The 25,973-nt window shown below is 42.0% G+C and overlaps 1 protein-coding gene across 1 annotated transcript in view; it reads right to left on the minus strand.

Annotated features, from left to right (window-relative positions):
- Positions 1 to 25,973, minus strand: part of diaph1 (diaphanous related formin 1) — a 115,975-nt gene that overhangs the window by 39,470 nt on the left and 50,532 nt on the right. The window contains exons 16-17 of the mRNA XM_074674182.1: positions 25,223 to 25,747; positions 21,829 to 21,943 (exon numbers count right to left, since the gene is read on the minus strand). Coding sequence (XP_074530283.1) covers positions 21,829 to 21,943; positions 25,223 to 25,747 — 640 coding nt within the window. The remainder of the gene's footprint in view (positions 1 to 21,828; positions 21,944 to 25,222; positions 25,748 to 25,973) is intronic.

Consider the following 25,973-nt stretch of genomic DNA (forward strand, 5'->3'; position numbering starts at 1 on the left):
TTTCCTCATGAAAGGGACCGCTTAAGGGGGTGTATGTGCGAAAATGATGTCATTCGTCTGCACAAAGCCGTACGGACCCCGCAGACGCATCAAGCATAAATCAGCCTATAGTCAAGCAAACAGATGGCAGAGAATTAACACTGATCTGACTCTCACTATAAGTTGTTAAGTAAAGCTGTGAACTACCTTGTCCTTTTGTTTGAATGTTTTAGAAAAGCGCATTTTGTAAACTGTGTTCAATTCCACACCATCTCACTACCACTCGATTGACCATCAACCCACAACAGACACAGAGGATCTGTCAGTGCTTAGAATTTTTTTTTCTTTCTACATCTGCTTTCTTTTTCAACACTATTTTATGGTGTTTACATAACAGAGCTCAAGCTAAAAGCCTCAGGAGTGCCGAATTTATTCCAAAATAAAGGAGGAGCAATTTTCATTTGCTGTTTGTGGTTAAAAGTGATTCTCATCAGTTTTGTAAGCATATGGTAAATTGTTTAATTTGCACAGCTCTTCTCTCAAAGTGTTGTTTCATTACAGACACTTCCAGCTGGCTAAACAACATAAAACAAAAGATTAAAAAAACCCTGTGATTTAAGAGATCTTCACATACTGGGAAAAACAAAAACGACTTCTGACAGAGATAATTGTAAATCAAAAGTTGCTTAATTTTAGAGATAATAACCCAAAATGTAATTGATCACATACAAATGCAAGAAGTTACCTCTAGCTGTTTGAAAATGTTCAAATATAAAGTTATATCATATTCATGCATTACATCTGTGATTATCAACATAAACAAACACATTTTACGAGTTATATTATACACCTGCAGGTGACACTGTGCAGATTTCTTCATCCCCAAAAACTGAAATGTGTGAAGGACAGCGAGACTGACCTTTACCTTATGGCTAGACTGACGGATTATAAAACTGACTTTAAATCAGAGACAGTGAATGTGAGTTACAGCTGTTATAATCTGTACACGGTATCCATTTTGTTCATGCTCACATTTCAATTATACTCTAGGTATTACATGAAAATGCTATTGCACATTTCAGCTTGGGCTGGCAATCTTGACAATTATCTAAACTTCCCCTGGGATAATAGCGGGGATTCATCCCTCCATATGAGCTAAGAAGGTCACAAAGAAATAGAGGAAATATCAAGTCCTTAAAACTGTCCCTGCTTTTTCCCATAAACCACTGTTCCCCCATCCCACCTAAACCACCCTCCTCAGAAAGGACATCTTCCCAATCACTTGCTCTCCATTTTCTCCCTCCCCTCATCCCTCTCTCTTGCTACACCCAGTGAGTAATGGTAGGAGCAAAGAATAGTGGCAGAGAGCTATAAAAGTGTAATTTGCTCCATTTTCCTTGGGAAACCAAATTCACTTTCTGTCCTGTGTTACAATCTGTTAACATTCAGATGGCCGGCATTGCAGACAGCGCATTACCCGCCTACACTCGCCGCTAATGACCCTCACACAGAGTGCACACATACACACACCTGCAAACAAGGAGAGCAAGGACACACAAGCTATGAGTGTATCAAAAGTACAAAGTGTATACGTGAACACTTTCACATGCACACGCAGGTACACAATGACTCATATTCTGGTTGTAATGGACTTATGAAAGGCAAAAAGTGGAAGGAGTTGGGAATGAGAAAGAGATTATAGAGAGAAAAGGTAGATGAGATGGAACTCTGAGCAGAAAGGCTAAGTAGGTTTCTTTGAATCAAATTAAATAACTTGTTTAATCTCACTTTTCACTCCTAAAGAAGAAAGAAAAGAGCTTTTTCTGCTGCCCCACAAGCCTCCCTCCTCCTCTAATCTGTCTCTCCTCCTCTAATTCTCTCTAAGTCTTGTTCCCCTGTTCTTTTCTCAAGCTCTCCTTCTCCTTCCTTCTCCCCCGTGTTGTAAATCTCCTAAACTCTTGCTCTGTTACTCCATCTCTTTGTCTCTGTGTTCACTTCCTCCATGTCTGTCTTTCTCCTTCCCTCGCTTGTTTCGCAAAATTGTCTCTCTCACACTCTCATCTCATCATCCCACCCTTACAGCAATCCTTTCTCTCCTTCTCTATCCCTCTCCTCCATTTCCACCACTCCTCTTGCAGGGAGCTAATAGCCTCCTCCTTTGTTCTTGGAGAACAGCAGGGAACAATGGCGGAGTGGGGCTTGTCGTTGTGGCAACAGGCATGAGACAAGAGAGGGAGGGAGGGAGACAAAGAAGAAAGGCAGAGGGAGAAAGAGCAAGCACAGAGGGGATGCTGGTTGTTAGCCGGGCGGCAGGGAAGCGAGTGCTGGCTAATTACACTCGTTTCTATGCACACCGCAATTAAACCCTGATGCACACACATACACCGCCCGCGCTCAGAATATCCAACGCCAGCCACACATACAAGCGTGCAGATCTACACGGTCTCTCTGCAACATCAGAGAAAAAGAGCAAGCAAGAGAGGAGGTGGCAGAGAGGGGGGGTCTGGGAAGGGGAAAAAAGAAATGACAAGAAAAGACTGAGGCTATTTTAAATCAATGCTACTGTTCTCTCAAGTAGCACAGTAAAAGTTCATTAAACTTCTGGCGAAACCACAAGCAGCTTCATCAAATCTATTGAAATTCTCAAAGTTGACATTAAGGTACGAAGGGGTTCAACGACCTCGTCACACCTACACACTTCTTCACCTTAATCTAAAAGTCAAACAGCTCACACCGACGACCTCACAGCTGCTGTGTTCTCACACCAGTTGGCCTTGGTTTCAAAACTCTACCATATTAATTTCCCCCTTCTCTTTTATCAGTTGTATTCCTCCCACTCTTCATCTCTATCCATCTAATCAGCTCATCTGCCTCCATCTCTCCACAGGATGATCTCCCTCTCTCTCAAGAGATGAAGAGCTTAAACCTCACACAAATTAGCGAAGCAGGAGTTGAAGAGGGAGTGAAGGAGAGGTGGGTTTAAACGCGAGTAAATGTGAAAGTGAGAAAGATGGAAATAAGGAGAATTACATCCAGGTCACACCACCCTGTAGCGTGGAACTTATCCTCTGTCTCACAAACACCCATTCCCAGCTTCCTCCATGCCTCTATGCATGTCTTAACACTCTTTTCCATTAACACACGTCTCGGGGAAAACATGTGTTCCACGCTGTCTGCCTAGTCTATTCTATTATTCATGCAGTTTAATGCGTACCCCAAGTGTGAGCATGCATGTGTGCATAAAGAGAGCTGGAAGTCCATGTCAAAGAGCAGAACCGTGTCCCTACATGTCTGAAGACCAGATGATGTGTTGGTCAGAGTGAGCTTTTCAGTGTTCGCAGAAAAGGAGAAGAAAAAGGTTGTGCAAGTGTTCATGCCCCCCCACACACACATACACACACACCAAACTGCTCACAAAACGCACAACTCCACACATCAGCATGAACAAAAACACACACACAGACTAGCACACAAATGCCAGCTGCCAATGAGGGAGATGAGGAGTGAAAGAAGTCACATTAAACAGCCAAACTTGTCCTGTTTCGCTTTCATAGCCCCAGTCCATTTTCATAATGCATTAAAACCACCGCTGAGAAGAGACATGGGAAGAAGAGGAAATAGATGAGGAGGGGGGTAGAAAGGAATGGAGACACAGGGAGGAGGAGATGGAAAAGAGGAGAGAGGGAACAAGAAACATCTGAAAGTAATGTAAGACTTTTGGATGTATGGGGTTGCGAGGAAACACGATAAGGATGAAGGGAGTGGAGGAGTAAGAAAAGAGCTCGTCTCAAAGGAAAGATATGGGAATAGAAAGTGTCTGATACGAGCGCAGACAGATTAAGGAGGTGGATAAAAGAAGATGGGATTCACTGATAGAACAAGTGAGGATGACGGGGAGTGCGGAAACATGATTTAGTGACAAACTTTGATTGTGCGGGTTATGAATGCATGAGAGTTCCCTTATGAGTGTTCTTTGGTGTGAGTCACAGTGAGTGTGTGTATGTGTGTTATATAGTGGCAAGGGGCAGAAGGTTCTCTGTTTCAGCACCAGCAGGCTGATGAGAGTTTGGGGCCAAACAGCCTGGAGGCAGAACTGGCCTTGTTACTCTCTCTTTCTCTCCCTTTTTCACTCAAACAGACACACAGTCTCAAATTCAAACCAGCAAATACAACCAATTCACCAAGCCAAGTGTTCTGAAGCTCAGATCTGAATGATGGAGTTAACACATCATAACAGTAGGAGAAAGAAAATCCTTCTGGTTTTATGGAAAACATTAACAGTACCAAAACTCAATGGTGAACAGACGTGAATGTGCATGTTTTAGCAATAGCAGAATGTTTTTAAAAGCAGTATCAGTACAATGATCCCTGCTATGGGGATTTCTAGGGTTGTTGATCCATCTGAAAATGAACACCAAACTTGGGAAATGTTGACAGCTTTAAACTCACTGTTGTGTGTATGCAGGAAAACGCAGGATATGGTTAAATATCTAACACCTCTTTGATGATGACAATAACACCACAACATAGTGATAACTGATGGGGGCTGAACGGTTTTGGAAAATAATCTGATTGCAATTTTCGACCAATATTGTGATTTAAATTTAGCATGCATTTTTTTTACAATTATTTATTCATATTAAGGGGGGGTATTTATCTTCACTTAGTCATACTATAGTATGGCCAACACGACAAAGGATACTGTCAACATATAAAAAAATATTTCCTGCACTTTTTAAATAAAAAAAGGACATTTCGCTGACATGGAGCGAGCCTACGAGCTAGTTCTGGCTCTTTTATGCACATGTCTCACTTCGTCATAACCATCCTCCAATCACATACTCTGCCTCTCAATCTGGCGGTCTATTTAAACTGAATCTCCTATCTCTCTCTGCCTGTCAATGCCTCTGATGTACTGCAGCCGTGTTGCCGCATATTCTTTCTTCCCCCCACCCACATCACTCCTCAATGCTGCTATTAAAAAATTATGTGCTAGGGGTGATGAGGCCAGAGCCTGGGCCCCAAACTTAAATGTATTGCTGCAATAAACAATTCAAACGTGAGTTGACTAACTGAACTAAGGTTGTCACAGTAAGAGTAAAAAACTATACAAATAAAGTGAACAAGGGGTATGGGGCTCTGCAAGCAACAATCTTTCTACTGTGGATCTCTGTAGCTCACAGATTTTTTGCCAAAAAAAGAAGCATATTGACTAGTGCTACTTTTAAAGAGTACAAGTTACAGTAACCCTTCCAGCTCTATGTGCATAAAACTTTTTCTCCTTTTTTAATTACAGCCTTTGCGATTTGAAAATTGCATTCCATCATACTGTGTCGCGGTTTCAATTTGATTTACTGTTCAGCCCTATCATTGATGCATTAGAAGACAACAAAGAAAAGAAGATTAAAGTTTTGGATTGACAGAAAAACAGCTAATTTTGAAAAGCACAGTGCAGGAATCATGTCACCGGTGCCCCCATTAGGAATCCTAAAGCAGCGATACACATTGTAGCACATTATCTTTTAAATTTGAAGATAAATTATCTGAGATTTTTGTTCCAACCTCATTTGTTCGCAACGACTCGAAGTTTCGAAATGCAAGCAGATCTCTTTGATTACAATCTTGGATTAAGCAATTGTTCGGGGTTGTTCAAAAAAGGAAATCATCTGGCAGGCTAAGAAAAACATCTTTGTTGTTTTTGGAGTTGGTGGTCTCAGGGCCAGAGCAGCAGAACATTTTGAGCAGGAAAGCAAATCACCAGAAAACTCTGAAAAATTAAAAGTTAGCCAGAGGAGTTTCATAAGTTGAAGAAGGCCTTATCAGGGTTTTGTTTTTCTAAGTCATTTACACTTCTGTGAGGCAGAGACAACAAAACTGGCATAATCTAAGTTTAATCTTACAAAATTAGTTGTCCGTCTTTTGTTTGTCATGTTTAATGTGTAACAGACAGCTTTTGATCCCCATTCTGCTTATACAAACAAAGACAGAAGTCTGTATGAAATTCAATTCACACAATGACATGTTCTGCGACCTTCAAATCTCCAGACAGTGACCGGAGCAAGCGACCATCATCTTGTTGGTCGGGAAGGAAATAGTTAAGAAACAAGTCGAGGCATCCAAAAGCCTATCTCCTCCAAGTCAGTGGCGTGAAGGCTATCTCGCACACACCTGACAGAGACAGAGTGCTGCCAATAGTGCCAGAGGGAACAAGAGAGAGGGGAGGCAGACAATGAGGAAGAAAACTGTGTGAGAGAGGGAGAGAAAGAGCAGAAGACAGCTGAAGAAAGATGCCAAAGAAAGAAACCAAAGTCCAGAGGCATGAAAAGAGAGATGGATAAATAATGGTGAACAGTGGTCAGAGCCAGAGGATGAGATGTTGTTTTGATCCAAGAGCTTGTTGCTCATTACGAGAAAAACTGACATGATGAAAGTTGGAGAGGCCACATTTTGTATTTGTGTATTTGTGTGTTAACAGGCTGACAGCTTAGGCTGTGTTAGGAAAGCACTAAGAGCCTTTAGCAGCCACATGCTAAAAATTTAATCAGGCATTAATAAAAACAATATCATTACTGCCTGCCTGAGGAAAAATCAACACACACCTCATTGAATTAGACAGGCGGACACCCACACATGAAATTACAGTCAAGGAAATGCCAAATGCAGACATACACTACCTTATCACTTATCTATACCTTTCTTCTTCATCCCTTTTCCTTTTATTGCCTTTTATCCATCAGTCTACCTTTATAAGCATTGTGCCGAGATAAAGCACAAACTGAGTATGGCCAAACAAGCACAAATACATCCACATCCACAAATGTGATGGGTAGCGGAGCGAGAAAAGAAAAAGCCGAAAGACTGAAAGCATCATCTCAAGGACAAAGGTAAACCACTCAACTCTTGTCTGAAAGCACAGCTGTTTCGTACAGCAAAGGGGCTCAGACTTGAGTCAAGCAATTGTAACCCATGCAGCTCCCTAGTTGCACTATTCAGCACAGGCATAAAGAAAAACTATGAAAAATGGAAAGCGAGACACAAAATGGACACCCTGAGAGACACACCTGAATGCCGTAGCCTTCTTGAAAGGGTAGGAAAGCTATAGAAACCTCTCCCACTTTCTCCCTCTCTTTGACAAAGCCAGGCTGGAAGGATGAAAGCAGTGAATGAAAGCCTACACAGAACCTCAGAAGACAGCATAATGGTGGCACTGAAAGTAGAAAGGAGTAGCAGAAAACAAGGGCGAGAAGAGGACTAAAAAAGTAATTTTATGGATGCTCTAGGGACGTACAGAAGAGAGGAAAATAGTGTGAGGACGAATGCAGAGTGGAGACGGTAATAAGCAACGAGTAGAGAAATAAATAAGACAGTTAGAGAGTTGGGGGGGGGCTGAAAGGAGGGAAACTGAATGAAAAAGTAATAAAGTCTGGAAAAATTATAAAAAATTACTTTACTTTACTTTTCTTTCTTCGCTCAGAATAATCCCTGCCCTATATACACACACTCAAAGAGTAGGATGTGTGTGTGAACGCATGTGAACGGATCACACTACGATAACATTACACTCCTTAATTCCTAATTAATCCCTCTAAACTGGATTATAGCGCAGAGCATGACAAGGCCAGGATTTTACCCTCTGCCCTGATGACTGTGTGTGTTTGAGCGTGCGTGGGTGTGTGTGTGTGCCCATGTGTGTCACTTTACTGTTTTTCAGCTTGAGGTCTCATAAGGCCAGCCTGTCCTCAGTTACATGATGTTGGGAAATGAAGCTGACAGTGTCTGTGGTCCCTGATGACATGGGACGCACACAAACACAGTCACTTACATTCTCACACACACAACCTCTCTCTTTCATACACAAAAACACAAACGCTCAAGAAGTCCCTCGACCAGAGATCTTAAAACGCTTATAAATAATTGTGCTGGGTCTCGGCATTACTTTACACATTTTAAGTGAGGACTCATGGGGGATATGTGCTTACTCACATAACTGACACACGTCCCCTGACACACACACTTGTCCTGGTTTGAAAGCTGTCACACACACTGTCCCATGTGATGTTTTCTGTATAATCTGGAAAAATACCAAAGGGCTGAACAGACACAAACGGTACTGAATGTAGTTTATACTAGGGCTGCACGATTATCGCAATCGCAATCGCAATGTTAGCACATGCAATTCAGATTTTTCTCCATGATAACTAAGCAAGTCTGTACACTTATCATGACACAACTTTTTTTATTAAATCGCAAGCACAATCGCAATCGCAATATTGTCCACCTAATCGCAAATCGCACCTTTTCCCCAAATCGTACAGCACTAGTTTATACTCTATTATGCTTCCGTGGATGAGCTGAAGAGAGTGTTTAATAGAAATATGGCTTCCATATGTCTTCAACCCATTTCTTGATCAGGAAAGAGAAAGAAATGAAAGCTTTAGCCTAGCACTACTTGTACCCCAACGTCACAAATAGATCCAGATAACTAGGGATGCACAGATAAGAAAATTTTGGCCAATATTAATTTACGATATTGCTGTTATGGCCGATAACTGATAGTTACAGATATCAATATTGGTAAATACACAAAAACAAAAACAAAAAAGTCAATCTGAGATGATGTGTCAAAGTAGTTCAGAGAACAAGAGTGGCTTGATTGTGAGAAAAGATGAACTTTGAGAGGATCAAAGGATGGAGCGTCCGAGATGAACACGATCAAAAAAGTACGTTTTGTCTGTTTTTTTTGGGATCAAAAGCAGGAAGAGAGACATAAAAGAAGAGAGTCCACTCTTCTTAGGTTATTTTGGTGTTTATACAGTCAGACAAAACAATATTATTCGGGTCCTGAAAGATCGTTCAAGATACTCTAAAAATGGCCGGCAGCTAATGAGTAAATATCGGCTCACTTTTACACATCAGCTGATGCCGATATGTCAAAAAAATGACCAACATCGGCCGATACTGATATTGATATCAATGTATTGTGCATCCCCACAGATGACATAGACATACTGCTAGTGTGCTATTTAAAACTATACAACAAATAACTAACTCCAAACCTCATGTTTAAAACAAAAAGCTGTTATGATTTACTGCTGCTTCTTGATGGGCTAATAACCATTAATTGATGCTTTTATCAAGCTGTGCTACATATTTTGTTATAAAGAATCCATTTCAAGAACTTATTCACAGCTAAAAAACCTGCACCTGAGCATCCCCTGCAGAAAATAAACACAGCAACCAAGAGGAAATACAAAATGTTTTGGGCTTAAAATCTCTGCCCATCTAAATTAATAATATGTTAAGTATTGTTGTGTGTATTCTTTGTTTATTGAACCATGCAAACTGCAGAGGAGATGCAGAGGGAGCAGGAAAGAAAGGCAGTGTGATGGATGGATGGATAGACGGATGGATGGATGGGTGGGGGGTCACAAAGGGATACAGGGAGTGAGTTAGAGGGGAATTAGCATGCTTTTATGCGTTCTACACCTCAACGGAGCACCGCGAGGCTTGTTGATGCCTCTAAGTGCTATGCAGTATTAAGCAGACAATCTCAAAGGAGACTCAGTGGTATAGTGCAGTGTGTGTGTGTTGACTGACCGCTAACTGTGTAGAGTTATGTACCAAGCCCTGAGTAACCCATTCAAAGGAAAAGAGAAGTAGGGAGCTTCAGTGGAGAGCCAACCATTGTCAGAGGAGTAAGGCATTAAAATGCTTACTGTGCTGTGTTGTAACCCTCAGTGCAAAGAGGAGGAACAGCAGAGAGAAGAGAAAGATTTAAAGGCAGAGAAATGTCTCAGTCAGTCCCGCTCATATACCGTATACTACATGGAGAAAGGCACTCAGGACACACACATCTATCAAGCCACCCTTTGCCCATGCAGCCGGCAACAGTTTGTCATTCTGACCAGTCCATCCAACCTTGGCCCTGTCACATCACCTTCTCTTACATGTTCTCAGAGCTAACTTAAAGTTTCCTCATTTTAACTCACCTCAATCTCCGGCCCCTCTGTCACCCTTGTGGCTTCATGTCTTTTCACCTTTTCATCATCTGTCATTCCTTCTTTCTCTCCCTTGGAGCGCTCTTCAATCGTACACTGATCACTCCTACCTCCATTCGTCCTTCTCATAGCCTCATCCGTTTTGTGCCTCTCTCCTTCACTCTACCCTCAATAATATCATCAGTCTTCCCTTCTACTGAACCAAGATTAGACCCCTTCCATCTGTATCTTTGACAATCATCTCTACTTTTTAGTCGTACCTGCAGTTTTTGAAAGTCACATTCATGCAACCTAAAAATATGAGATCTATTTGACAAATCAACATCATTTTTGCTTTTCCCTCTATTCTTAGTGTATATGTTTACTTTAATTTTAACAAAAACAGCTCCATTGGGCTCTATGTGCAGTTTTACTTACAGAATGCAAGTTTGAACCAGCTACCCCCGTTTCTTTTTTGGCAAATAATGTAGAAGCCCAAATGTTTGTTTCCTTCAACTGTCTTCAATCAAGCAGCATTTCTTGTTATCACAAATCTACCTCCCAAAAATTCACTCTTTCCTTTGAAGGTGGTTCCCTTTCATCTCTTCTGGGTTGGCGAACTACCTCGAGAGCCAACAACCAACTATGTTTTTGGTAACTTTATCCCTTGGGCTGAAAATCTGCAGAAAGCGTTCCTCACAATTCTTTAGAATCTAGAAAAAAGGAGAGCAGCATTTTGTATTTACCTTGAAAACCCTCAAAACTCATCTACAGTCAATTTATTTAAACCTTACGACTCTTAGGTTTTTATCCTGGATTCCCCAGTTCTTGTTTTATTTCTTTCTTTTTATCATAAGTATAATTTGTAATGCTGTTTTTTTCTGTTGCTCTTGCGGCACTAAACTACTTCCTCCTCAGGGATAAAAATGAGGAAACAAGTGAAAAAATAAAAACCTTTTGTGAAAATCAACACGACTCTTGGAAAGCAGGGAACTCTCTGGGTTCTTCAAAACTTTTCCAGAAGAGACTTAAAACAATATTCTTAGAAATTTTTCAAAGTCTCTGGTGCACCACTTCATCCACGAAAACAGAAAGGAGTGGCAGCTGATGCCATGTGAATGCAGAACAAGTCCTGAAAGGTTTGCTCAGTCTGCTGCGCATCTGAAGTGTAACAGTTACAGCAGACAAAGAACTTTAAAAGATAAAACACACTAAACAGGAGACGGAGTACATGTGAAACACGTGACTTGAATGAGTTATAGCTACCATGCGTCAGATATACTGTAACGGGATAGATGTTGTATACAAGCTTTGTGAAATCAGCACTGACAGATTACCCATTCCCCCCTATGTAGGGGTCAAATAGTGTTATATTAAGATATTCTCAACAGGGAGAGGCCGGTTTGAGATTAGGGTGGGATGGACTCAACTCTGAAGGTGGACCAAACAAGCAGAGAGATGATTGGTGACTTCAGTGGGGTTTAACTACTCAAAAAGCTGTGTTCAAGCTCAGAGAGAATTTTGTGGGTTTGGGTGGAGTCCAGCTACAGTTTTCAGGCCCTGTCAGGCTCTACAGCCTCTCTGAAATGGTAAAAACTGTAAAGCCAGCTCCCTTCGATCAATACTTGAAGTAGCAACTCCATTCACACAATGACAAATTACTCATCTGCTTTCTCTCCCCCACTTTCTTTTACCGTTAGCCCCTGATGCCCTGCTTCCCTCACCCTGCTTTGCCAGTCTCAGTTTCACCCTGCAGTTAATCTGCTGGGTGGAGTGATGAGCGCTTGGGGAACCAACAAGGGGAAGATGAAGGAGATGAAGGAAGAAGGGAATGAGAGGAGGGGGAAGGGGATGGGGAGTGAGAGCTGGCCATGCATTATTGAACGTACAGAGTGGAGTTTTTAGGGGATAAATGTGAAAGCATGTTTAGGGACAACCTTTTCCCTTCTGCCTCCACCGCCTTCTCCCTCCCTTCATTACTTGCCCTCCCTCCAACTCTCTTTTTCCCCACGAGGACGGCCACATCTCTTATTCAGTGGGGAGGTTAAAAATTCAAAGCTAGGAGGGAGGAGGAGAGGAGATGAGGGGGAGGAAAGAGAGAGTACCTGAAATGGTCAAAATGAAGGAATGTCTTTAGGGAGTTTTCTCAAGTGCTAATCTACAGAGCTCCTTGCTTTGATTAGGCGCGAGAGTGTGTGTGTGTGGCAAGGGGTGGGTGGTGGTTGTGGTGGGTGAGTATGAGGTTGGGGGAGGTAGATGAATAGAGAGAGAAGGAGGGAGGAGGAGAGGGAAGGAGGTGGTGTAGACGTACACTTTCATGCTTGCAGTGTAGTGTAGCACACAGCATGGTGAAAAATTAAGGTGCCTGCAGGGCGAAGCAGAGCCCACGTCTCGCAGAACACGACATATGCAGATACTGAGTAATGGAGCAGGGGCTTCATGCAAATACACACACACACACTAACAGGCAGCTACTAGCACAAACACAGAAGTACACCAACTGTGAATGAACCGGTAGCATTTTTTAATGCACAGATTTATTATACTCCCATAAACGATGCACATCTAAGCTGTTGTGCCTTCAAATCTTTGACAAATAAAAATTTGAATTTGAGTTCACACACACACACACAAACACTGACACAACCTTACACAGTTACCGGCCCCAGATTAAGGTCAGGAAGTGGAGCATGGCCTGGTCCACAAAGCCCTGTAAATATCACCGCTTCCTGGTGTAAATGCCACTGGGTTACCCATATTAAACACGACCTCCACAGCTAGAGACCAGGGGTGTGTTGCACCAGCAGTAATAAAAGCTGAACAAGTGACAATACACAAAAACAAAAAAGAGAGTTTAGATACACACTGGCAAAGAAGAAAGTCTGTGCACACACATATTTAAGTCAACAAGATAACCTGCACCTCAAGAAAGTTGGTAAAAGTGTTAGCAAAGTTTGGGTGAAATTGATCGTTTTAATATGTGTGATTGCGTGAGAACCCTGAAGACATGGACTGCACCATCAGCATAATGGGGTAGATAGTCTAATAGCACCCTAATAACTCACAAGCTAGCTAACACCGCATCAGAAGCAGCTCAAGGCAACAGTTAAACAATTCCTCAGAGATAGGAGCTTTAGACTTTAAAGGACACTTTGAAATGCCTCTGTTGCTGCCATCAATCTTGCCTTTTCTCATTTTACAGCTCGCTTTATCTTCAATCCCCCCCATCCACCAGTCTTCCGTCATTTTCCTGATTCCATCCCTCGTTCATTGTCTCTTTTTTAGAATCTCTTTATCGCAGCGAGATAAGAGAAGAGAGATGAGAAAAACAGAGGAGAGAAGGGGTAGAGGAAAAGAGGGTAGGGAGATGAGGGTTAATGCTCCTATCTTGTCAACTCCATCTTTGAAGTTGTTGCTCTTTACCGCTCCATCTTTTATGTATGCTATCAGTGACATCAAAGTGGGCTAAGTCTCCCGTGTGTGTGTGCCTGTGTCTGTGTGAGTGTGTTATGCCCTCAGGGATAGGTAGCTAATATTGCAAAAAATAAACAGAGAGGAGGTTGCTGCCAGGCTGCAGAAGCACCAGTGAGAGTCAATGTGAAGTGCACTTTGACTCTTTCTTCTTCTCTTATCTTCCCCTTTTCTCCTGATTACCATGCTTTCTAATCATAGTCACAAAGTCGGTATGGGCTTCCTTTCTTCTTCATCCTATTTCGGCGAAGGCACTTCCCCTACCTCCACAAACACTGACACCTTTGAGACGCAGGCACACACATTTTTGCACGCACACACGAAAAACGAAGAGGAAGTGAGAGGGAGGAAAAAGTATGCTGCTGTGACCAAGAGGAGCAAAACAGAAAAGAAGAGTGGGAGGAAGGAGTGTAGGTGTGCATACATATATCCCTTCATTCCCACTGCTTTCTTCACTTTTCATGTTTTCCCCCGTCAGAATCACGAACACTGGGGACACTTAGCATCTGTAACAAGCTTTTGAGCTTATCATACAATCCCTCAATTAAACACACTCACTCATGAAGATAACAAACACAAACGGGCGCATACACAGACACACTGTGGAATTCTAGGTCCCCGCTCAGCTGTCATATCACTGGGAACATTTAAATGGTAATGGTGTTGAGATGAGAAAAGAGGAACGCTTGCTGGCTGGCTGGTTGTCTGACCGGCTGGCGGACTGTTTGGGAGAGGAGCCGAGTGAGGCGAAGAAGGCCTATTTCGTTTAAAAACAGGATAATCTCCGGGAAAGAGAAAAGGCAGCAAGGAGATTAGGCACACACAGCGGTAATGCTCCGGCATGAGTACACTTAGCTCATTTGCATGTAAAACAGCGGAGAGAGATATAAAGAGGGAGGCATGGAGGGAGGAATAGGATGAAGAGAATGAGTGGGACAAAAGCGTGTGAGCGTGTGTCTGTGTGTTAGCCTGTTTACATGTGTATGTATAAGTGTATACCTCTGTTTGTGCATGTGAGTGAGCTACTGCAGTTGGCAGTGAGACTTAATGTGAGCACACACAGATGTGTTTGAACCTGATAAGGCCTGATGAATGAGCGGCTGTTCCTCAACCATAAAGAGATGGTGAATGAGGGAACGCTTGCTATTGCTGAACTGAGAATACACACCAAGGCTTAGATGGGAAGCAAAGCCAACCTAATGCACCGCCACTGTTCAGGGCTTAGGAGGTATAGTTTGGTTTTAAACTTAAGCACCAGTGCACATAAACAAACCAACTCACAAGCTATAAACATCAAATCTCCCATGCAAAGGTTATACCTTTATATTGAAAAGCAATCTATATATGGACTACATGTGCATTTCAGACACACCACTTCCCAAAGACCATGGTTTTACAATTCTGAGGTCATTTATTGTGGGTAAATAGGTGAAGTGAGAAAAAGTGGATTACAGATATAAGCGGAAGAACGGCTGCATGCAGGAATGGAACGAGAATAGAAGAAAAGAATAGCGCAATATTTTCCTCGGCTTGTTCAGCAGCATTAGTGACCCTGGCATTAACCTGTTTCTTTTCTGCATCCCCACTCTGAGCACTGCATGATTTATTAACAAGGCCTGATACGGTGGGCTACACAAGTGCAAACATACACGCAGAAAGAGATTCACAAACTCACAGCAAAGTTAAAACACATTAAACACAAATGTGTCAAAGCCAATTCCAATTAAGCACAATTGCAGAAGCACGCACAAACACTCCTATGTCTCAATACAGTGTGCCTATTCCTCATTTAGTCATCTAAGTGCTTTATTAGAACAGTTTTTAAAGAGTCTCAAGAGACTGCAGCTCTGAGTCTGCGTATGCCATAAACTGTTATCTAAAACGCTCCCTAATTATACACAATCGCACACACAAAAGTACACACAAACACGCACACACCGCTCATGAATGTTTGTTGGCTGTGACCTAGAGGGATCCAACAGCGATAAACAAACAACTTCTGGAAGCTGCTTATAGAGGAGGGATGGGATGAAGGGTGGGGGGTGAAAGTGGGAAGATGAGAAGGAGAAGGAGGAGGAGGTAGACTGATGTAAGAAATAAAGTATCTAACTACTGAGGGGAAACAGGGTCCTTTCCTTTCTCACCTGTGGTCATTTTCAACAATAACTTCAAGCCATTTATAAGAGCTGTCAAATCTGGAGCAGCACCGAAATCAGAAGAGACACTAAACTGGATGACTTTCTCACATGATGTATTGTCTGTGAACTGTGCCTCATGACCGACCGAGGGGTAAATATCCAGTGTCAATACATCACATAATCACACTGCTGTTACTTTATAGGAGCAGGTCCGCAATCATTCTGCTGGATGGTCAAAAACAAAGGAAAAAAAAAAAGCACCAAAAGACTTAGTTTTCCAAAGTTGTATTTGTCTGCTTGTATTTATTTGCTGTACGAGACAACAACTCTCTTCTTGCAACACTGTGATGTCTGTTTTGCAGAATTTTCCCTGACCTGGACAATAGCACTACATAATAACTGTCCCTGCCCCTCGGCCTGTCATTACTAATATATTGCACATCTCATCTTTTTGACTGATTGGTCTACAACCCGAGGAAGGCACGCACACGTTCAAACTCTTTCTAGCTGATTGGTGTCTCATTAAGGGAAAGTGAACGAAACAGACATAGACACACATACCTACGGAGAGGGGAAATTGATTTCTTCAGAACACAAGGAGATCAAAAGGCTTATTATAATTGGTTTGTAAATGTGGCTGAGCTCAACCACCCACTCTCAAGCACATACACCAGCACACAGGCACCCTCGCACTGGCAAACATGCAACTCATCTGCAATGATACTGTCTCTATTCTACAGACAGTTGTGTGATACAGGAATGTGCCTTTGCATGTGTAGGTGTGCAGCTTTGTACAGTGGCATCAAAAAGTGACTTCGTGGGATTGTGGGGGATCTCCTATGAAAAGAGAAATTGGGTCGTCTTACAACAACAGATCACAGAAACACAGCGACAGAGACTGAGACACAGAGGAGGGAAGAGTGTAAGGCTGGAGAATTGGGATATAAAATGATCCCCGCATTATGAGGATTAATAATCATATATGCTCCTGGCCCTTTTCTCTCCTTTTCTTTGCCGAATCAAATTAATCACCACCGCTCCCTGAAGCCCAGCCTCTCCCTCTGCTCATTCTCCTTTTTTCCCACCTCCTCCTCACTCCATTTCTTGCTCTCTCATTTTTGTGCTAATTGGGCTATCTGAGGTACCAACTTCAAAAGGCACCTACTATCAAACGCTGTTGAAAAAGAGAGAAAGGACAGTTCTGGATATGTATTCCCACATCAAATGAGTAGAATAAGAGTTCTAGCCATTTTCCTTGCCTCCTGCCGTTAAGAAAGAGTTAGTAACCTTGGCATAATGAACCCTGTTCGGACTCTTCTTCATCCTAATTTATATCTATTGTTTTTTATTATTAGAGGAAAGACACAGGAAAGCAAATACTGAGAAGTACAAACAGGCACAAGCCCTTTAAAGGGAGGATTTGAAGCAAGGATTTGAGGTGAATGAAGGGATAAACTCACTGTCAAAAACCTAATGCATGATACCAACCACTTCATTGTTACACAATGCTTTTTATCTAAACAAGTGGGGTGTTTATGATTGCAAATACTCAGAGTTCCTCCTATTATATATGCTAAGCCCCACACTGGGAAACTGTACTGCCTTTTAAAATTGTCTAATACGGAAGAAGATGGTAGCGTAACAGCATGATGTATGCACCATAAATGCTGCAGTTAAATCTGGTGGTTAACGTCTAATACATCATTGAAAATACCCTGGAGCGAGTGAGGAATTTTATAAGCCATCAAACTGTACAGATACTGTCCCGTATAACAGCCTGCTTTAATATCAGACAGGGCATCACTTCAACTTAATATAACCAAAAACAACTCAGGAACATTGCAAAAAGCAGCAGGCAGTCTTATTAGGAACATATCACACGTTTTTTTCCTCCCAAAAAGTGGTGCTAGGATAAAACAAAGTCACCATTAAAAAATGTGTGATAGACATGGTTCATCAACAAAATACAGATGGATTCAATCGAGCACAGGGATACAGCCAGCAGGACCCTGCAAGCAAGTCTGGAAGAATACATCTCAACAGCTCCCAGAGGTGCGTTACCTGGTGGAAACCTTGAGAGCTTGCATCCTCGATAAGCAAAACCTTGCAAGCATTATTGATCGACTATTACATTTCTCAAGTACTCGTGTATGGCTCCATCTTTCAAGTTTGTCCATCCTTATGAACAAGATGTTCAGCAGCTCAGAACTACTGACAGCAACCTTGGCTGGGATGGTTGTTCGTACGGCAAGTTAAGTAGCTCAAGAGGAGAAAGATCAACAGTTGGAAGCTAAAGAAGGCCAGAGTGGATAAATCAAGAAAGGCTGAACTTTTATCCAGTTGCAGGCTGGAGATATTCTTGCCTGGCCTCAGAACGACTGCTAAAAACACATGTTCAACTATTTTACCCAGCAGAGGAAAGGTTTATGTGTGATTGTTTTCCTACAAGTTAAATCAAATCAAATGTCCATGCTAATAGATAAAATGAAAATAGATATTTCTTCATGATTAGTGTTGTAAAGCAGCTTCAGGTCCTTTAATGAAAGATTCCACAAGATCTCCCCTTGTTAGGGCCAAGTAGATCTTAGAAAAAGAGAAATAAAACCACGATACAATAAGCATCAAAATACTTTGGTTATGATACGATAATATCACAATATCCTGATATTGTGATATATTGCAATAGTCTACACAAACAACTTTTCTATCGTATTATGTTGAAACAATGAAAGCCGAATGCAGTGTTGTATACATACACTTAGCTTGAAAACATAAAGTGTGTCAAGTTTGTCACTTGAACTACTGTGACACTGAACTAATGTTGCAAAGAAACTATTGGGTGAAAGACGTGGTCAGTTGGTGAAACTGATGAATGTCACTTGCTGTAACCAATGTTACTCATAAAAAATCTAATACTGCACATGACATGACTATGATTATTATTTTATCAGTCTATTACACTGTAGAGAAATAAAACCAGGATACAATAAGCATCAAAATACTTTGGTTATGATACGATAATATCACAATATCCTGATATTGTGATATATTGCAATAGTCTACACAAACAACTTTTCTATCGTATTATGTTGAAACAATCAAAGCCGAATGCAGTGTTGTATACATACACTTAGCTTGAAAACATAAAGTGTGTCAAGTTTGTCACTTGAACTACTGTGACACTGAACTAATGTTGCAAAGAAACTATTGGGTGAAAGACGATGTCAGTTGGTGAAACTGATGAATGTCACTTGCTGTAACCAATGTTACTCATAAAAAATCTAATACTGCACATGACATGACTATGATTATTATTTTATCAGTCTATTACACTGTAGAAATTAAACTTTAAATGATTTCAAACCAACTGACCCAAGAATAGAGAGAAAACATTGACGTTAATGGCATCAAAACCCACATAATCTAGTTAAGAAATAAAATATTTTTAAGATACTTAGAGATTATCTTTATTATACTGTTTATGGGCAACATACAGCGGAGCAGCTCTGTGGCACAATCTACCAGAGAAGAGGGGCAGAAGATGCATTATTCTTCCAACTCACCTTAAGTATGATTTTTTTGTGTTACCAGAATATCAATATTAAGAGTTGAAATATCTATATTTTATCACAGGTCAAAGTATTCCGATATATTGCCGTATCAGTATATTTTCACACCTCTACATACCAGTAACTATCATGACAACTATTACAGAAGTTTGCGAAGAATTTTAAGCAATTTGTTTGGTTAAACTCTGACATACTTAGCATCTGTAAAAAAAAAAAAAAAACATACAGGAGCATTAAGGATAACTGGCTTGACCTTAACTGAAAATTCGACCCCGTTTTCAAGAGAGAAGGGATACAGAAACAGATAAATACATAGCTAGAGATATTCAGGCTGCAAATAGAAATAACAACATAGAAAAAGAGCAAAGGATACAGCCATGTACAGCCAGAGGGCGTGTCTCCCACCATCAGCTCTCTGCACTTCCACCGAGGCTCAGAGGTCACCCCTGACCCTGCCCTGAGCATATTACCACCCTGCACGTCTGTTTTCTGTGTGGGTGTGTGTGTATGTGTATGAGAGTGTGTGTGTATGTGTGTGTGTGTGTGTGTGTGTGTGTGTGTGTGTGTGTGCCAACCCAGCTGCGCTGCTGGGCAGCTGATGGAGTAGAGGGAGAAGGGTCAAGAAGGGTCAGCTGTGGCTCAGTGTGGTGCTGGTCTGCTTCTGCTTGGTAACGAGGAATGGAAGGCGCAAAGAGGAAAAGTAACAGGAGGAAGAGTGACGCTCCCAGAGGTGAGAAATAAGGAGGAAGAGAGAAAGGTCAGGAGGAGGCTGCATACGGCCTTGAGCAGTGTGTTTAGAAAGAGAAAGGACATAAGGTGAAGAGTAGGTTTTCATTACCAGCCAGAAACCAAAGCTGCATACTGTCACAAAAACATAGGAGCCTGAAAAAAAGCTAATTAAAATGCTACTATCAAACACTGGCTTGTTAATTCTGACAACATTAAACAAGCACAAGAATTTGAGGATAGACTGGACTGTAAAGCGGGATTTGTAAAGTGGGGAGTAAATTTAGGGTTAATACTCTTCGGTATTACATTGGGGGTACCTCTTATTTCATCACCATGTTATTTAAATACTTCACAGCCAAAAAGCTGTAGAGAAGATTAAATTCAGGATAAGAGATCAAAACATAAACTATGCCTAACAACCAATCAAGTTCTTTGATCCTGAGATTCTAGAGCAATGTGAGCATAATTTAATAAGATGCAAAAAAGTACAGATTACCAGAGCAATGATGTGTCAATGATGGCTCAGTGATACCATTTGTACATTAACAGTCAGCTGCACTCTGCGGCTGCATGTTTTATGAGTAAGGCCTTGATTATGTGTTGAGTCCATCTTTTTCTACACTCAAACTTAATCTGGCTTGACTGAGCATGCTGCTCTGCTGCCAGTAGACATTTCCTGATTAGAATCAGTCACATGCTGCAAACAATGCCCTCTTTATCTGGGCGCCTTATTGGAAAGATCAGGCTGGCTTTTCAGTGATAACCAGCATCATGTGGCCACGCACAACAGAAGGACAGGACATCTTCCTTGGTCCAACGCCAAATAATTTGAAGTTGCTTCAAAGTACAGACCTCTTCTCTCCTGCTCCTCTCTTGCTGTCTCACTCTCTCTCTCTCACACACACACACACAGACAAACACAGACAAACAGACAGGTATATGGCTGCTGAAAGGCCAGAGTGTCTTCATAGTCAGCTCTCAGAAAAGGTTATTAGACATCAACCGGAACAGGCGGCTGTCTCAGCCAATAAAAAGTTGAGGCGTGGGTGCTTGGGCCAAGGGGGTGGGGGAGGGGGTCAAATCAAGGAGTGACAGGCAGACGTTAGGACCTGCCATACAGGTGAATGCAGATGGGACAGCTGCCAACACTGATGCTAGCTGTTGATGTCAGTTAAATGTCAGCCATGTGTGCATGCTCACTTCTGTTTATGTGTATGACATGAGCAAGACTTTAGGTGTGTATGTGTGCTGGGCTTGAATCTGAAGGTCAGATGGAATTATACACACACCCACACACACTGTCTGTCTGTGATTTCCTGGTGTCCTGGTTATGAAATGAATATGGAGGAGTTAGAGCAGAAGGCTCAGTGACACTGGGACAAGGTGATAGGAATGGACAGGTGCGTGTGTGAGCGTAGGCCTGTGTGTCAGCGCTTTGTGCCAGGACAGCAGGTGGCTAGTCAAAGGACATCAGTGACCTTCTCCTTTTGTCTCCCTATATCCTCCTCCCTTTGTCCATCTCCCTCTCTCCCTCTGTCCCCAAGCCCCCATTCATCTCACCCCCAGATGTAAGCGTGCTGTCTCTGCACAACAAGTCATGGGCACAGTGAGAAGATAAACACATACACAAAAACAGGTGTGGGTGGTTTATTCATGAACTAGTGAGAGATGCTGTTTTGACACAGAGTTGCTGAATAATGTAAATGTGCAGAGTGTCCTCCAAGCAGAGGAAGTGAAGGGTGAGAAAGGCTGGGGAATATGTGTGAAAAAGAGCTAAATGGAAGTGTGTGCGTGATCTTCTTACCTTTAGAGGCTGGTGGAAAGACAGCAGTGAAGTTGAGAAGACATGGAGTCAGGATGAAAGACGGAGGATTTGGAAGCAATGAGGAAAAGTAAGAGACATTGCTCATTACTACGACACTAAACGTGGTCATAGAATTAATAAATCATGCAAATCAAACTCACTCTTTGTCTGTGAGGAGAAGGCCAGTGTGAGTTTGGCAAAGAGCTCGTTGTTTTCAAATTTGTCCTCTTTTGCTTGAGTCCAGAAACTGTTCTCAGAGAGGTCCTCAGGTCCGATCTAAAAGAAAGAAAATACTTTATTTTTTCACAGAATTTAAACAGGATGACCAGATGAAGCTTGGAGATGGGGTGTATCTGTTAAATCACTATGTTATGGACCTTATATCATAAACTTTCCAAAAACTGTTTACTGTTGAGAAGGGTAAGGAACAGAAAAGAAACACGTCACAAGGAGGGAAGGGAGAGGAGAAAAGACGTAGTCTATTTTTTTTTTTTTTTACGTCAAAACACTATCTCAACCACAAAGGGTCTTATACTCCACAAACAGAAAAGCAAAAACATACAAAGGGTCCCACTTTCTTTTGCTCTGCAATTCTTTCTTCCTTCAAGCTTTTCAGGAGATCTCTACTGTTTTGTATCCCTTTTTTTGTTTTGGTGTTTCACTCTCAGTCTCCCTCTCTATTCTGGTCACAAGTCACAATTCTCTTTGTACATTTTTGCTCACTTTCTGAGTGTTCTCATCAAAGAGAAAGAAACAGAGAGAAAGTGAAACACAGAGTGCGAGTGAGAAAGCCGTGGTAGTAAATTCACAGATATCAGGCCTTTCATTATGGACAAAGCCTCAGGGATGGGGATGTAGGACGGAAAAGACAGAGAAAGGGGAAGGGAAATGTGATACGGGGATGAGCTGAAGGAGCATGGAAGAAAGCAAGAGAGCATGCAAAGAGGAGGATGAGACCAAGTCAGAAAAAAAAGTTAATTTAAATTACAAAAGAATACTGTCCTTTCTAGCAGCAATTTAATTATCTTTCAGTGGCGCAGTTAAAAGAAGAAGGCTTATTAAAAAGCAATTTCTGTGACATCCTCGTCAAACATCCTCACCAGAGAGAGAGAGGGAGGGAGGGAGACAGAAAGAGAGAGGGAGTTATGGAGGAAGAGATGGAGAGGGAGAGAAGAGGAGAGAGACAGAGAGGGAGAAGTTAAATGCTGATGAAGTCTGCTGAAGCCATTAAACAGTAGCTTTAGGCTAAATAAAGACAGGGGGCCGTTTTGATGTTTTAACCATCACAGATGAGAGGGAGGAGAGGAACATGAAGCTCATAGTCATGAGATCCACACACGTATGGGAGCCACAGCAGGTCAGAAATTCACGGTTAAACCTTTATCCCACACTTCTCTTACTCATTTCTGTTGCACAGACAAACTCACAGCATGAGATTTTTCTACCTGGAATATTTTTAAATTTGAACCTGTGTATTAAAAAACGATATCCCCACAATATGTTTGTGATTGTAAGGTTGTAAAATTTTGTTTAACACCTGTTGTTTATTTGCCTCTGATTTTGTGTTCTCTAACAATTTCATCTTTTCCTAAAATACATATGTACTAAAAATTAATGTTAGCTATGTATGCACCAATATGAAAAATTTTGCCAATACCGATATAGGATATTAATATTGCTGTTATGGCCGATTACCAATACTTACCGAAACCAATATTGATTTAAAAAAAAAAAATCTGAGATGATCAAATTGTGAACAAACTAAAAATCACACAAACTGACTTTTTCAATATCTCCCTTTATTCTTAAACTTGTTTTCCTTGTCCACTCTTCTTAGGTAGTTTTGGTGTTTACATAATCATGGAAAACAATATTGTTTGGGTCTTGAAAGATCGTTCAAGATGTTCTGAAAATGGCAGGCAGCTAACAAGTAAATATCTGTCCATTTTTACATATTGGTCAATGCCGATATTCTGAAAAATGACCAACATGGGCCGATACCAATTTATCATGCATCCTTAATTAGCTATGTTTGAGTTTCTTTTGTGTTGCTACCTGAATATCTTGTTTTAAGATTTCGTTTTAAAAAGTATGACACACAAAGTAAAGCTGTCATTAACACTGTCACAAAACAAAACACTTACTGTGATGAAAGCACAGGAGGAGGAAGATAGAAATACTTGGTAGCAAGAAGTAGTGCAGCTTCATCACCTATTTAGGGACTCTGCTCCTGAGCACTGATACCAAACTGAACCAGTTTTCAAGCAGAAATGGAAATATGTTGCAAAACACTCTGCTACCTCCCAGACATAGTGGGATTTTCCATCTGATTACAAACTGGGACACCGTTCTATTGTTTGTGACAGTGTTAGACCTGATATTCTTGTGACACAGATGACAAAGACAGACAACAAGTTAACCAAAAGACCAATGTTGGACTTAGACTTTACTGCCTTGAGGAGATAAAGGCGTGGATGTCAAACAACTTCCTGCAATTAAACAGCTCAAAAACTGAAGCCATTTTAGTTGGCGCACCAGGTCCAGTCATCCAGCATAACCCACATTAACTTCTCTGGTCAGCACATTCCTCTTTCATCAACAGTCACCAACCTGGGTGTAAGGTTTGACAGCCACCTTACCTTCCACACTCACATAAAACACATCCATAAGACCTCCTTTCACTTCCTTAGAAACATTGCAAAACTCCGTCCTCTTCTCAGTCTTACAGATGCTGAAAAACTGGTCCACGCCTTTGTCTCCTCAAGGCTCGACTACTGTAACGCACTCCTCATCGGGACTCCAAGCAAGGGCCTACAAAAACTCCAGTACATCCAAAACAGCGCCGCTAGGATCCTGATGAGGGTGCGGAAGTACGACCACATAACACCCATCCTTCACTCCCTCCACTAGCTTCCGGTCTCATTCAGGATTCAATACAAACTCTCCCTTCTAACCCACCACTGCATCCATGGAAACGCCCCCCCCATACCTAAAAGAACTTCTCAAACCACAAACCTCATCACGCCTCCGCTCTGGTAACAACTACCTTCTTCTGCCACCCAGGACGAAACTTTGTACAATAGGTGATCGGGCCTTTAGCTCAGCCGCTCATCGCTTGTGGAATGCCCTCCCTGAACACCTGAGGGCTCCACAAACAACAGACTCTTTTAAGAAGGGCTTAAAACCTTTCTTTTTAAAAAAGCTTCCCCTGAAGGCATTTAACCTTTTTGCAATCTTGTTGTTGTTTTTAACCTTGTTTTACAAATAAAATGTATTATTATAATTATTATTTACTTTACAGAATTATAAAGGGATGAAGAATCTGAAAAGCACCAAGAGTTAGATACCAATGAGGGCAGTAAGGTTAGATGGTAGAGGGCCCCGTGGCCAAAGACTTTCAGCCACCAAAGTATCATCAACCCCCCAACCCTGACCTTATGATGTATCATCAGACCTTATGATGTATCATCAGAGCGTAGGGTCTCAAGCTGATTTCATATCAGGAAAACGACTGAGAATCATGGATATTATTTTGAACCATATCTTAGGACCCACCTTTCTCCAGTTGGCTCTTTTCAGCTGGACCTCAGGCTTGTATTCTTTCTTAGGCTGGAGCCCAAAAGGCAGTTGAGGTGCTACAGGGGCCCCCCAGCCCCCCATGCCAAACGGTGGGGGTGGAGGCATGCCTGGGGCTGGTGGTGGAGGAGGAATACCTGGAGCCCCAGGTGGTGGCGGCGGTGGTGGAGGTATCATCCCAGGTAAAGGTGGAGGGGGTGGCGGCATTGGCATGCCAGGGAGGGGTGGGGCAGGTGGAGGTCCTGGCATGCCAGGAAGAGGAGGGGGTGGTGGAGGTCCTGGCATGCCTGGTAAGGGAGGAGCCGGTGGGGGGGCAGGAAATCCGGTTTGGCCTGGCAGGGGAGGAGGGGGAGGTGGAGGTGGAGGTGGAGGAGGCATACCAGCAGTTTGGCCAGGGAGAGGGGGGGCAGGAGGTGGAGGGGGCCCACAAGGTGTTGGCACTGGGACAGTAACTGTTACAACTTTAGTCTTGGCCTCTTCCAGGTCCTTGGAAATTTTTTCAACCTGTAGAAAAATGAGAATAAATGTCAATTATACTCTTATCAAAGATGCTTTATGTCTATAAGCAACACACAGCACAAAGTGTATCAGTTAAAAAAAAAACAAAAAACATCTTGACTGTCCAGAGTTGTTTTGTTTCTTGAACTGACTTTAATTTTCTTTGGATTTGCCATCTCCACCCTTTCAAATAGATAGCAGTGCCAACAGAGTGATTAGATTTGAGAGCAAA

This window comes from Halichoeres trimaculatus, unplaced genomic scaffold (genome assembly GCF_033239565.1).
Source record: "Halichoeres trimaculatus isolate MK-OKI-2021-1 unplaced genomic scaffold, fHalTri1.1 fHalTri1_scaffold_7, whole genome shotgun sequence".
Classification (NCBI taxonomy): domain Eukaryota; kingdom Metazoa; phylum Chordata; class Actinopteri; order Labriformes; family Labridae; genus Halichoeres; species Halichoeres trimaculatus.